General features: G+C 42.3%; 1 protein-coding gene across 2 annotated transcripts in view; it reads right to left on the reverse strand.

Annotated features, from left to right (window-relative positions):
- Positions 1-1,969: 1,969 nt before the first annotated feature.
- The window catches only part of TBC1D16 (TBC1 domain family member 16), a 30,835-nt gene continuing 17,311 nt past the window's right edge, over positions 1,970-15,493 (reverse strand). For both annotated transcript variants that reach the window (XM_055067791.2, XM_050174026.3), the window contains exon 14: positions 1,970-14,030. In XM_055067791.2, coding sequence (XP_054923766.1) covers positions 13,809-14,030 — 222 coding nt within the window. In that variant the 3' untranslated portion in view covers positions 1,970-13,808. The remainder of the gene's footprint in view (positions 14,031-15,493) is intronic.

Consider the following 15,493-nt stretch of genomic DNA (forward strand, 5'->3'; position numbering starts at 1 on the left):
GCGAAACACATGGGCATTCCAGTTATCTTGTGCTTCAATGCATAAAATAGTGTTTTGTTAAGAAAGTGAGTGGAACAACAGTACAATTTTAGAGCATGTTTAATGATACATACCTCCAAACTGGCATCGTTCTGGAAATTCATTCCAAGCGCATACGCCTTGCAAAGAACTCACTGGCTACAATGAGTAAATTTCAAAATGTACCGTAAACTTATTGATTTATAATATAATTAGTAGAATTTCGCTAATTAGCTGAATATGTGTTTCCATTCCTCGTGCAAGTAATGTCCGCATCTATGAATAATCCAGCTCAAGGACTAGAATTATGTTATCTGCAACAGGCTGTCTTTAAAAATTCCCTAAAACTTAAAAATGATCACTCCATACACATCGTACAATTGACGCTAAAATCAGGCACACAAACCATGATAGAAATTATCATTGGACACGATGTAAGCATTTGCAAGATTGCAAAAAAGAAGAAAATTTCAGTGTCTTACCGTCCAAGGGAAAAACGATTAACTCAAGGCGCCGTCACCTCCAAAAGGAAATTCATAAATTTTAAGATTATGGTCTCTCTTTTTTGTACGATATATGATGGCAGTGTAATATACATTCCTTTATTTATACCTGTTTTAGATTACTATATAAAGAATCGCAGTTTTGCCTAAAAGGAGAAGCACTGATTGTGACAGCAAATTATTAGACAGCTGTATGAATTAAGGATAGTAGTTTTATCGGCTGTCTAAACTCGTAAACATACTAGCTAAATTAACAAGTACGGTGTCACGGACGCACAGGCAAACATGAACACATCTCACTCGATGAGCGCAGACACTTGCTGTCAAAACGCTGGCGTTAGGAAGAGCGGCAGCAGCAGCAAACGAATTGACCTTTGTGTGGCCTCTCACTTCAATGTGAACTAAGCAGCGAGAGCACAGAGCGCACGAAGCTATCAGCCCTCGTCGCACTCTGCTCCCATCGCAGATCGCTTTTAGGACGGGGCCCGCGTGGCCGCGCCATATGCAGCAGACACCGGAGTGGACAGCTTGTGCAAGACCACTGACAGCAAAACTTGTTTTACTTTTATGCTTTAATGAGTTAGCATGTGTCTAGTAATCACAAAAATGAAACTGTAAATTATCCAACATGATGTAAAATTATTGAGATTATCATTATGACGATCAATTCTAGCGTCATTTCAAAATGAGCGCCGCACCGCAGCAGTCACAACTGGTAGGTCACGTGATCACATGACCTAAAAAATCGGCGACGTAGAGAAGCGCACGTGTTGATTTTGTAGTTGCGGAATTCGCTGGCTGGTCGCGAGCATGTTACACTATGTCGTCAGCGTCAGAATCATGGTCATCAGCATCGTTAAGGCCGACAACTTTGTGCAGGTCAGAATCACTACTGTAGTGGATGTAGCGAATCATTTTTAGGTTGGCCCCTACAGAGCAGCTGGTCAGAAATTGGCAGTTCATTCCAGTTAACCTTAAGGGGAATTATTTCGTATAAATATCGCTAAAAAAGATTCGTGTGTTCAATATAGAACATGATTCATATTACTTCGGTTCATTAACCCCACGGAGCCTGTGTCACTTTTGTTACTGAGTTTAACACCTTAATATTATAACTTATCCATGGAAAACTTAACGCGAAGGCCTTGTAGAGTTTTCGATACGCTGCAGTGAAGTTTCGGCTGTGTATGACTTATGACCCCATAACGAAGTAATTATTAAGTGTACTAATTAAGTTTTAGAAATTTCACCATACTTTTCGTACGAATAAACTTTCCCTGGCAAGAAGTAAATGTTTTCCCATTTTGCCTTGATATTGAACAGTGTTTGGGCTTCGTGGGCTCATAATTGTCTTGACTGCAGGTAGCACCACATCCGTGTAACTGCCATTGCACATTGCAATGCAGAGAAGTGCACCGTGCGGCTCATGATCAACAGCTACGACTCTCGTCGTTTTATCTTAACCTTTATTCCAGTATATGCACAGCTGTACATATATGCATATGTTCAGGCACATTATCACCGCGGAACTGTGTACACACGATTATGTACAGATACCAGATACAAATCTTGCAGAACACGTACACAGTGAGCAGATACATTGCACAAGCGACAAAAAGTGTCACGTGATCGAACCGAGCAAAAATTTTCCACAGTGAGATGTCCAGGGCAGAGAGAGGTGCAAACATTGTCTCGCCATGTCCTTTACATAAGATGTAAAGGGAAAACACTGAAATATGATAAAATTCAGAAGTTAGAACTCGTATACGTACCAAACAAAATGCACCATGTATGCTTTGACGCATTGTTCCATTAACAGAAAAGTAGTGAGGACCATCCAGTGGACATTGCTGGTAGGTTACCCATCGTGCTGTGATGAATTTCACATCCATGTCTAAATGGAAAGTTGGTGATAGCCACTATGAGATGGCACAGCCAAACAGGTCCTGTATCTTTTCGTCTACTGATCATATGCATATGTTAAAACATGACTGGGTGCGTATATATACTTGTATAATAAGTCATAACTGTGCTTTATCAATTTTTTAAAATCAGATCTCCCTGGAAGTTTCAATTACCACTAGTTGACTGTGTGCAATCTCTTTGCAAGTGAAAGTTTGACCGGCACTGACAACGAAAGAATACTGAACACCTAACGAGCTAAACACATAAACGAATGTGCAGACTCATTTCAAGTGTAACTTAATTGGTCTGAGAACTAAACTTCTTGAGTTCGTGATCTGCAGACAGTTGAAGTGCCGCTGAGGACTTCATAGAGCATCTCAGTCATTTGGTGGGGTGACAGTGGATGCAGTTTCCAATGTACCAGTCTCACAGGCTGATATCAAGAGCCTACAAAACTCACTTGACTGCATAATCTCCAACATTCAGTGCCTGAATCAAAAGAAAACGTCAAAAAATGGCAGAAAGAGATTTTGCTCCAGGATAAATGTTCAATACAAAAGAGAGTTTGCCACTTTTTTCTGTCCTCGTTTCACTAGCCATGACTAGTAATGGCACAATAAAAAAAAATATGACCAAGGCATTACGCTTGGATTTCCTACGAGACTATGTGAAAAGAGGATGAGCTGGCAAATGAAAAAAGCTTTGCTGTTGCAGCAAGATAGGCCTCCATTCAAGGTGGTGACTTGATACTGACTCTACAGCAAACTGACTAGAAATCGTGCAAATCTCAAATTATGGAGGAAGAAAAAAGAAAAAAAATCCATATTTGTAAACTTGTACTTCATGGGTTCACAACTAGGCTGCGCAGTAAACTTGATGGATGCATTATGAAATCGCTACTTTTTGCACTTTCTCTCAAACAGCTGACTGCCAGATATTTCACAGAACCTTGCTCACCCCCGCCCCTCATTACACTATCACATTTCACTTACACAAACACAGAATACAAGCAATGCACAATGCTACCTACACGTCACTGTCACCATAATAGTTGTCCCAGCCATCATCATCGCCACAGAGGGACAAACGCCTTCCTAAGCAGCCCTCTTCTGTGCCAGCCAATCATACCCTACCTCTGCAAGTTCCCTAATATCATCCCTCCGTCCAATTCTATGCTGCCTTGTACCCTATCTCACCAATTCCACGCAGTGCAGCGAAATCTGGAGTGCACATGTCAGCCAATCAGCAACAAAAGCTGGCTACACGGCTGCAATTTTATAGCGATGTGTTCCACTCAATTCTATGCCACTCTTTATCATCCACTCATTCTGTTGATAATGTGGGCGAAGCATTGCTCTGATCACTGATGGAAGTGCAAAAAAGGAATAGCATCGGAAAAGGCATCGCTACAAAATCGCGGCGCATGTTTCCGTGAGGGAACGCTCACCCCATTGCGCACTACTGATTCTACCATGACTCTTTCATTCAGTTAGCATTGCACACACAGAGGATCATCAATGGCAGACAATGGAGGAGCGTTCCTTCTGGTCCTCTGTTCAGGATGGCTGATGCAACCCACAGTTCTCGCTGTACTCCTCAGAATTTACGGGACGGGTTATAGACCTTATTTCCCTTCCCTTGAAACCAGTACCGTTGCCCCAACAGACCAGCCGTTCCATGTGTTACATTATCCGGCAAATGTTTCGCATCAACCTTGCATTAATCTACTAATGCAATGAAGGATAAAATTTGCTCCAATAGCTCCAGTGCACTTCGTAATTTGCCCCGACCATCACAAGAGCCAGTGTAACTGCCAGTGTAACTGTGACTTGCGTGTTTCCACAACTCGGTTACGGAGTCTGACTAGCAGTGCTATGGATTGTGCACGCAATAATGCCTCGTTTGGCAGCTCACAACGGCACATCTTTTATCGGCTCATTTTGCAAAACTCGCGCGTTAGAGCGTGCGTACAAAACACATACAAAATCTGGCACACTAAGACAACTAGAGCTGATTGTGCTCGTGCGTCTTGCAGGAATCACGGAATGGTTCATTTTTCAAAGCCATTGCACCCGCCTGGCTCACGCAACTGCACGTTTGATAGTAATGGAAAAGGCGTAACTCCCTAGACAGGATTGCACATCATAATCATCGTAACACAAACATTACAAGTACAAGGACTAGATCACAAGGGGGTACATAGCACACAACTACAATGCTTTATGTACCAAGGAAAAAACATCTCTTTTTTTTTCATATTTGTGATGAGTTCTTACACACTTTTGAAGACAGAAGCAATATTCAAACATTTTATCGTGCAGCTGCTAACATGAAAGAAAATGTTACAACACATACTCAGTTCTACAAGAGTTGTATGTATGTACATTACTACTCATTACACTTGAGCCCAATAGTATTTTTCTTTAACACACAGCCAAGCTAAGCACTTTAACTGCTTAACCGTTTTAACCATAACCTGTGCCAAGTCATGCTGTCATAATTACAGACTCACTACTAGGGCACTATACGGTTTTCCACAAAAGATCTCATAAAGCGAGCGCTTTAGGTAAGCTTAGCTTAAAAGAATTTCTCCATGTAATGAAACGGTTAAGGGGTTAAAGTTGTACAAATTTCACTTGACCCTTCCACAGTGCTGAACAGGTGACCCGAAACTTTAGCACACTATTACAGCTGCTCCAAGTTTCAAAAGAACAACAAAAAGTTCTCAAAGAGGAAATGATTATAACTAAGCTGTCATTTCGGTTCTTCTTTTTTTTTTCCCATTATCTTTCCTATTTCTTGTACTCTTGATATCACATTTCACCACAGCGTGCTCGTCACTAAGTGAACGCAACAGTAAAAGATGGAATGTATCTAAAATGTGGAGAAAACAAATCTAAGCGTGATTACTACAATATAAGGTGTGAAAAACATAGAATATCCACTATGTAACACTGTATGTGCAAAGCACACAACACACATCTCACATCACACTCGCTTGCGCGCACACAGCTCTGCACGCTTTGCAGTAAAGACACTGTCACAGGCTGCATGCTGTACAAAGGATTTGCGCATTTTGCTCAAACAATTCAACAAATTAATCCAACATGAAAAATAAGGTAACAGTGTGAGGGGTGTAATGCCACAGGGACCAGGTCATGCCAAAGAGTGCCATGAAAAATAAGAACATAAATGGCGAAAAGAAAAGGAAAATTGCAAACTAATGGAACATTTTCACATTTTACAGCTTGACGAAACTTAAAGCACGTTAAAGTAAATGTCACTCATTTCAGAAAAACACTTCAATTGAGCCAGAATGTGCCTTGGCTACAAGCTGAAGAGTATGTTCACTGGCCTAACTATACTATTTTCCAGTTTTCATTTACGAGCAGCTAGAGCAATTGGAAAACCATCAAAATAAGAAATTAAAGAAAAAAAAAACATGCTGCATAAACTGGGAATAGTTGGGAAACAAACCAGTTCAACCAATCACTTATTTCCAGTTGGGCTAGAGAGCAAAAAATGCAAAACTTATGCCAACTAGGACATCGTGCATTCCAATAATGGCTGCAGAGCAAACAATCCTAAAAAATAGGAACTGCAAGTCAATTATCCAGGAACTCGACTAACGTTTAAAGTTGTAACTATTTAAACAGTGTGTCTTACTTTCAAACTGACTAGAATCACTTTGAAAAATGCTGTTTTTGTCACACAAGCCAAAAACACAGGAGGGTCCCTGGTTATTGTCAAGTAACTATTAGAAAACTAAAATTATTAAATATTAGAAAGAAGCCTTGGATCTCAAGTTCCTTTCAAATAAACATTGGATGTAGAAATGGTCCACCCAGGCAACTGCTGTGCTGATTTGAAGAGAATGTGTTGCTCTTAAGATCTTAAGTTCAATTCTGCCTCCAGTTTATAGTGGATGCTTTACTGAGGCTCTGAATTTCAATTAAAAGGAACACTGACGAATAATCATCAGTATTTCTTAAAATCTGAATCGTCATATTTCCAAGCCTGTTAACAATGCAACGAAAAAACACCTAGGGTATCTGCAAGCAGCAGCTGACAGAGCATTCAAAAATATTCAATTTCGCCATGCTAGTTTCCATTTATTCCGTTTTTAGGTCAACACATTATATAGTTTAATAAAGCAATAATTCCATCTATGTGAGCTTTCCAAAGGCCTTATTTCGCCATTTTAAGTCCTTCAATATTACCCGACGCATTGCTGCTACGCTACTCAAGTCATTCTTTCAACTGATGTCTTTCTGGGTCTTTTTTGTTACTCGCGCACTGACCGGTTCTTCTAAAGCCACAAAACATGCCACCAACGACACTCCTGAATGCTCCCTAACCTCTCGCTTCCCCAACACCCTCCCGTGCCCTTCTTTTTTTTTCTTCCTTTTCCCTCTTGGTCTCTTTTCTTTCTTTTGTTCTCCCCACCTTCCCACTCTCCCACTCTTGTCCCCTCGTCTTAGGAACCACGCTTACAGACGTCAGGTGACAGCGCTCATTTTCTTTGCACTCTCTCCCTTTACAACCTGCCGCCACCGACAACAACTGCACATGATGTCACTCTACTAACCCGTTAAAACTAACATGCCGAGGATGCCTTTGGCGAAGATAGGTCCTCCTATCGAAAAGTTGGCCAGCCTTTCTGAGGCACCTTATCCCTGTTTATAACGTTTATACCACAGTGTGCTACTCCATCTGTCAGCCCCTTTCTTGATTTTGGATTTGAAAGGCCTTATTAGTAATTTAGGGGTGTTTTCTGACATCGTGTACGATAGACCAAGCATCTGTTTCTTTAACACTAGATCTATGCATCGCAATGCTTCAACTTTCTTTCATAACTTTTTTTTTCTTTTTAAACTTCTGTAAAATAATTGAAAGACTGCATAAAATTTACTCTACATGAGTTCGCAGCATTTGACTTTTTTATTTTGACTGCCACCAACTTCTCTCAAGTCAATTCAACTGTTGCCTAAGCAGCGTGCACCCGCATTGCCTGTGTGTAATGATGTGGAAATTAACAGCTAAACTTTCCTCTGAAATCACTTGCTGAGAACGCTTCTTCTAAAGTAAAGTGAACCCGCGCTGCACTTAACTGGTGCTAAAGTTTTTCAAGTACAAGAACCGCACATCACTACGACCTTCAGTCAATCTGAAAATAAAGCAGTAAAACGTAGGATGTACCTGCACAAAATATCGAAGAGCAAGGAGGCTGCATCACAGGATAAAACTGAAGCCAGAAAAAAAACTCAGCCCGACACTTCGTCGTGCCGCGGAAAGCTTTAGTGTGTTCAGCCACCGCCCTAGCGTGCTGAGCACACGCTCTTCTGAATAAAGACAACGGGCAAGACAGCAATGTGCGACTGTCACAGTCTTTGGTTTGAACAAAGACTACAAATGTACACGTTGCAACAATCGGTCGAAGTTGCACAAAGCATGAGGAAGAAAATGTGCGCAAGGCGGTTGGCAAAGCGCCCGAAGAAGCGCATGTTGATTAAAAGCTGCTGTGGACCAAGCACACCGGGCCGAGTCTGCCGAGCACAGGGCCATGTGTTGGGTTCACGTATTTAGAGAAAAAGAAAAAGCGAAGGGGATGACTCCATGCACAGTTGGCTTGTGAAGGCTGAATGTGTGAGGTCATAATGCTCCCTCCTAGCTTTCTCTTTCCCCCTTCTTCCGTGCAAGATGTCCTTACTTCGACTTCTCACAATACCGTAATTACATTGTAAACGACTTCAAAAACTAAAGCCATATTTGGCAGAATCTCACTAGGTGAGTCAGTTGTAGGACATGCAAACACAGAAATCTCTAAAATAATGTGTACAACATGACCTGAATTTTGATAATGCAAGACACAGTCAACTCACTTTAAAAGCAAAGTAAGCTTAGAAATCTCTTTACATTATCAGAAGTTCTGGTTAACAAAAAGACTACACTGACTCTAGACAACTAAACAATAGACTATGAACTGTCCAGACTATCGAAGAAACCATTTTAACAGCACTTATCTAAAAGGAACATTCAAGGCAAAGATTAAGTCGAGCTAAAAGCGATCGATTAGTGCTCTAAAATGTCAAAATCACAAATTTCCAAACAAGAATGAAGGTTTTATAAAGTCAAATGGCATAGGCATGTTGGCAGATTAGCAACGACAACAAGAAATCACAGATGCAGCTTCTGACGACATCTTAGTGTGTGCTGTTTAGGATTCGTGTAAGCAGCAGTTGACCACTGACCAAAAAGAAAGGTAATTAGAAGGATATTTCGAGATTTAACAAATTGGAGTTTCTCCAATTAGCTTTTCCTAATGCTACACCTTCGTGCCACTCTGTTGGCAGTGGATAAGAAAATTTGGTGTCACCTCTGTGCAGCCAGCCTTCCGACTCACTGAGTGTCTTGGTGCACAGCAAAGCATGGCCTCAAAGATTGCTGACAAGATGTGAAAGTTCTGTGCTGTGCTGATGGCTGGGTGAAATATTTCCACTTGGTTTCTTTGCCACCCTCAATAATACTCTTAGAGACTCACTCACCTTTCACCATGGAACACGTGCCAATAAATTTTAAAGACTGCAACGTATCGCAGCAGCACTGTAATCTATCGCTCTAGCTGGGCTTAATATAGCTGCCTTTAAAGGGCCCCTCACCAGGTCTGGTCATATTGAGCTGACAAGCGCGGAGCACACATTGCGCAATAACAATAGTGTCTGGAAAGTACTACATCTCTATGCGCTGTGGAAAGACCTGAAATTTCAATCCAAATGCAGTTTCCCTCTTCACTCGTAGCCGCCGCGCTCCAAGCCGGACGGTGACGTAATCGTGCCCCTGCGCCTACGTAATCGTGTCCACAGTGTGACGTTGCTCGTGGTGACACGTGACTTCGAGAATTATTCAAGACAACATCTGTTATCTGTACGATCTGTTGCTTGAATTGACGAATTGAAGTATAGAGAAATAGTAAAACACACAAACGGAATGTCTGCATGTTTTTTGTTTTACTTCGCACCGGAGCAAGAGAGATGTACTTCGACTTCGTCTGCTGTTCCCACGGTCATGCAGTCACGTGCGCAGGTACCGAAACTATGCCATTTTCTACCGTGTTCCAGCGCGTGATCACGCTCTGCGATCCGCTTGTTCTGCCTCAGTATTCGTGTAGCACTTAATTATACCGCTAGTCATGTTTCCTTGTGCACAGCACGCAAAATTGTGCACTGCGCAAACGAGACAACAGCTTGCGCATGGGGCGGTCAGCGGAAATGCATAGTGCAGGCAAAAAAAATGAGGAGAAAAAAAAATGAAGGCGGGGCCTCTGACGAGGCCCCGCCTTACACCCTAGGTGAGTCACGCGATCCTCGAGGCCTGGTATGGGAGAATGCAGGGAAAGAATTTCGCTTGCGAAGGCTAGACGGGGCGAGTGGGGAGAGCGTCTTGCTTGGCAGTGGAGCCCGCCTGCTGAAATCATGGGTTCGCGGCACTGAAATATTTCTATCTCTGCTATTAATGAGCCAACTTGAAAAATTTCTTTGCGGCAGAACGCTCCCTAGAGGACACGTAACAACTTCCAGCTTACAACCAAAATTTGCTATGGGGCCTGGTGAGGGGCTCTTTAGTGTTCCTTTAAAGGGCATCGCTGCAATAACTACCAATGTGAACATGAACAAAATAATTTGCCTCCTGCTGTTTATGGAACTACAAAACTGAAATTCTGAACACCTAAAAGTGTTCGTATCTCTCCAAGCGCAAACCAAATGCTCGTGCCTTTTGCAAGCACTCAGAAAATTTGTCCGGCAACACATCAGACTAAATCCGACGATGTGATGCTCAATGCAGTGAACACTAATGCCATCATTTGTTATCAAAATTGCCGCGCTTATGTGGACACTAAGTCTTGTCTAAGCTGTACAGTCCGCAGTGGTCCAGATACGATTACATATCATAAAGCTATCGCTTCTCTAGACAGTCCACCCTACACACCATTACATAATCAGCATGTAAAAATAGAAAAGATTACGCACACGCACAGGCTCTTATGTTGCCCACACATGTCTGGAGTAAAAGATTGTATTTTTCACAACTGTACTATGCCGCCTGTCACTTTATGAAACACGGCTTTGGAGAAAGAGCGTTGAGTATAATGTCGGGGACAGTTCATGCGCATGAAAGTACCAAATCCTAAACATGCATAATCCACTAGCTACACTCCAGAGAATTCAATGCTACATTTTCATCACATAGCTCGACATAGCATGCAACTTCGGTAATGAAACGCATCAACATTGTGAAATAAGAAAGAGATGAGCAATCCTTTCCTCGTTTCTGCTGGAATGAAATCGCAACTTGCTGTGATAAGTGAACATTTCTACTGTGGGGAATTCCACAATGGCTTAAAGGGACAGTACAGAGAGAAACACATCAGTTAAGACTGATAAAGCAGTCTTTCAAAACTCTAATCTTCATGAATTTTGCGGGCATAGATTGATTATTAAAAAAAAAAGGAGATGAAGGTCAGAGCTCTCACCGTAAAATCGGCACTGGCACGTCAGTGTGAAGTCAAGGATTTCAAAGACATTTTCATATTCAGGCTGTGGTGGTTCAGTAAAAGTTCTTGCAACTTGCTAAGTTCATGCTTTGACTCTTTTAGGATACAAAACAGTCTATTAATACCAACAAAAAATTAAACTGGGTCTGAGAAGACGCTTTGGAACCCTTGTCACTTCTTACTAGCACCAAATGTATGTACTGACTTCTGAGCATGCCGCATTTTATCGTTTTATTTGTTCGGCTTTTTTACCTTTCTTTCTTTGGCGAGTTGCACTCGCTGTTATTGTTTTGGCAGTTTCAATTGTTGTGTTGGCGAGTTCCGTTTACTGTATAGCTATTGTTTCTAATTTGCCATGTGCCGTGGCCCTTTTTTTTTCTTTTATGCACATCTTAGGTGACCCTTCTATTGTAATTATGCCCCTTCTGCATAGGCCTGCAATATTCCCTAAATAAAAAAATAAAAGCGCACAATGTCATGACGAGATGGTGAGGGAATTCAGGGCAGTCGTGCCAGTCCACTATCGTTTATGAAGCCTCTTCTCACAGTAAGAGTGGGTCCTTTCTGCTATTGTAGAACATTAATCTAGCAATACAGCTCAAAGCGTATTTCTCTTAGGTGTCCCTTTAAATCAGTGGCCATTCAAACACGATTGTTCAACGAAATGTTTTTAAAAAGTTACAACCTTCATCATGATACCATTCATCTTCCTTGGACACGACGCACACGCTATGGCTACAGAGAGGGCTTAAAATGTGCGACAAGATGCAAAGAAGGAACACAGAAACTCTCCAGGCTCATGAAAGACTGCTGAAATACTGCGACAAATGCAGCGATTCTCCTGACAAGGTGTCAAAAGTCACCGTGCCACGTTTCTCTTGGCTTTTTGTTTTTGCCTTAACAACGGGTTGCAATTAACCTGGACTCGACTGCGGGAAGTCACGCTCCCGAACACATCGTAAAAGGAAGCTTCACCATGGCAGCTCCCACCCAAATACATTAGATCAGAGAAATAGTTTCAATCAGCATTCGCTGCACCGAATTCGACAAGGCCTGCGGCAGTCAAATGTTGAAACACACTAGCACTAACTACAGGAAACAGGTTCTCGATGTAGGTCATCAATATTTTTCACCAAAATTGTTGAAGATTGCCAAACAAAAAGAATGAAATGGAGCCGTGAAGCTTATAACTCCAACTCGGCAATAATAAAGTATATCGCGATGCTGTGAACGGCCTCCATTGAATGGACGAAATTGATGTTTCACTCTGATATATACCACTAATTTATGAGTAGGGATTTAAAAAGAAAACCTTGTTAGCACTGGAACGATTTTATGCAACCTATAAATTCATACATCACAAGTGCTTGCATCAGATGATTTAGTAGATGCAGTTTACAGAACCCCGGCACCTGTTTTTGGTGAGGAGTTACGAATGTATAAACATGGCGCTTAAATTATTTTTTTTTACACGACTCATTTTTGCCGATATTTTTTTTTGGAAACCATGAGACTCTGAATAAGAATTCCGCTTCTAACAGTCCATAGGCTGCACCTTGCAGGCAGCATCACCGCTTAGGCCAGATCCTGCGGCGCTCTTTTAAGCAGGGCATGCAGAAAGTGTGAATTCCAAGGACAGCAGCTGCGATGAACATGACTGGCAAGACAACTGCTGGAACAGCTGTCCTGACACTAGGGAAGTCATTGCGTCACGGTGGAGGACTGCAATTTTCAACCACTCCGAACTGTCGCACCTTCTCCCCTTCGTTTACCTTCCCTGCATCGCAGGCATGTCTGCATCGAGAGGCCTGCTTTCCTGCACAGCTGAGTTGTCTAGCAGCTGAGCAAGCCTCAGATGGAAGGGTGAAACATGTTATAATGAGCCCAGTATCAGCACACAGCAAAATCACAACAGCCAGCTAGAACAGGCTGAAGGCCCAGCTCAGCAGCCCACGGTTTGCCCACTTCATAATAGTCATCAGAAACCTCAGGTAAGACGGAACTGTATGCTGGAGGCCAATTAAAACATCAACTGCTATCACTGTCAGTCACATTGCTCACATGATCGTCAAACCCACGTGGGCATGGGTGCAGCTGGTGCCAAGTCACATGATTCAACTAGCTGTCGCAGCCAGATGAACCAAGTCACACCTACACTCGACACTGAGTCGAAGTTAAATAAAGCCCTTTGCTGTACACTGCAGTGCACGAAGGGATAGAGGTGAGCGAAGGTGAAGCTTGAGCCACGTGTAAATGCCAGGACATGTTGACTTGTCTTCATCAGGGCAAATATGAATGGAGTCTGCCTTGACCAGAGTGTATCACCGTGGAAGAACGAAACACAAACAACAAGTTACAATGCAGAACGCCTTTCGCAAGTAATAACTAGAGAGCACCACCCGGAACCATTACTTGCCCGAGCACTAAAGATGGTACAGGTGTCACACCAAGTGCATCAACTAAAATCATGCCAACAACGCAAACTGGCCAAAGCAGAAATGAAAGAGTGAATTCTACTCAGGCCCACCTTGCTTGTGTTTCATCTGTCCCTGATATTACTACTGCAAGGCTTGCACATGCGAAGACAAGCCACCATGTCAAAGCATTAGTCACCGGTCCGTGCTAATGCACCCCTCCGGTCTCTGCGAGTCAACGTCCTCCCCGTTGATTACCCCCAACTTCTGCACTTACGCGAAGAAGTCCTGCGCCCTCGAGAACAAAGATGCGCGCGATGAGTAAACATAGCTACTTCCCTTCAGCTGCTCATCATTGTTTCCGAAACGGAGGAACGGGAAAATGCAGCTGCCACCCGGAGCTGCAGAGGCTGAAGATCAGGGAACGTGGTTGGCGGCGGCGGACCCCGCCCCCGGCGAGGAAGGTGCCACCGGGTCCTGGCCCCTGTGCGGACACGACCGGCCACCGTGGCCGCCGCGGCATTCGACGACTGGCTCGTGACCGCTGTCCCACATGCCGGGCCCGCACAGCTCGCAGAGGCCAGCCAGCGTGCACGGTATGCAAGGCAGGAGCCGGAACTGGTGCAAGAGGCCCCGCGCCTGCAAGCGACCGCGAGGTGTAGTAATATCACTGCACCGGCGGCCCTGGTATGTACATATAGGTACGTACATATATTCACTTAGGTCAAACACCTTCTAGGCCCATTTCATCTGCCTAAATGCTGACTTTTCAGTAGTATTTCCATTATTCTGTACCATCTATTAGCTGTTCTAGTATGTAGTCGTTATGCTCTGTTCTGTTGCAATAGTGCAATTATATTCTCAAATGTATAACCTATTTTATTCATATGATTTCTTTGCGAATATATTGCGCTTTACTATTCTGACCGCCCCTTCATTGTGCTTCTTTCACGTTTCGTCTTTCTTTTTATATATCGTATTTCCTTTTCATATGTGTTGGAATAACTGGAGTTGACTGTATACAAAAAAGAAATAAGGTTATTATATTTGTGTTAATGAACTTCCATTGCAGTATTTGTTTTATAATTTGCAGTCGTTCCTGCACTTGGTATTACGAGGTCCAACATTGGCCTTGAGCTACGGGACTTCTTTCTGCATGCATTAAACACAGTGTGCCTATTACCATCACTGTTATCAATAAACGTCTAACTTCAACTTAAAAAAAAAAAAGGAAAGTTTGATGCTATCATGCTATTTCTGCTGTATGGGAAGTCGCAGGTATCACGGTGCTGATGTGTGCTGCTTGCAGTCATTAAGCAAAAGAACGAAGTTGTAATTTCTATCTCTTCCCTATTTTATTTTGTATGGTCCAATGCAACACTCACAGGGAATTCTGAATGAGTTTGTTTATCGGAAGTCTACATTCAAGTTAGGTAATGTGAAGCTTTACAGTTTCAGTTTATTATTATTCGAGATACAGCCTGGTAGATACAGCTGATATAATGACAAGAGTCCGAAAGTCAGAGACTGACATGGCATCCTAGAATATTATTTATCACAGAGTAAACATATACACAAAGCAGCTGACCATAAACACATGCAATATAATGCGTTACGTATGGCAACGTAAAGAAGTAACTGCTTAAAACAAATTAAAACACCACAAATAAAATAAAGTAACCATGATTATATTATATACATATAAATAATAAAACAAGGCACTTTGAAATATGTAAGGTTAATTAAATAAGAAATAACGTTTCAGCTGATATTTTGAAATTTTCTGTATATTTCTCTGTGGAAATATTGCTTTTCAGAGAAGCTGTTCAGGAGACTTCCACAACCATTTTCATGCGACCACAAGTGGCAGCATGCACGGCAGCAATCAAAGAAGAAAAAGCAAGGCCACCTGTATCAGAGCCTTGAATACGTTTTGTTTGAGTCATCATTATCAAGAGTTACAGAACAAAAGTTACCTTGCCTTTAGATCACTCAAATAGACATCGATTTCAGTGCTTGCTAACCTTAGCCAGTAATGAATCATCTTTTTTTTTTCTTAAGACACATTTAATTTGCTCCAGTTAATTAAGGCGTCAGATAAG

The sequence above is a fragment of the Dermacentor andersoni genome, chromosome 8 (genome assembly GCF_023375885.2).
Source record: "Dermacentor andersoni chromosome 8, qqDerAnde1_hic_scaffold, whole genome shotgun sequence".
Classification (NCBI taxonomy): Eukaryota; Metazoa; Arthropoda; class Arachnida; order Ixodida; family Ixodidae; genus Dermacentor; species Dermacentor andersoni.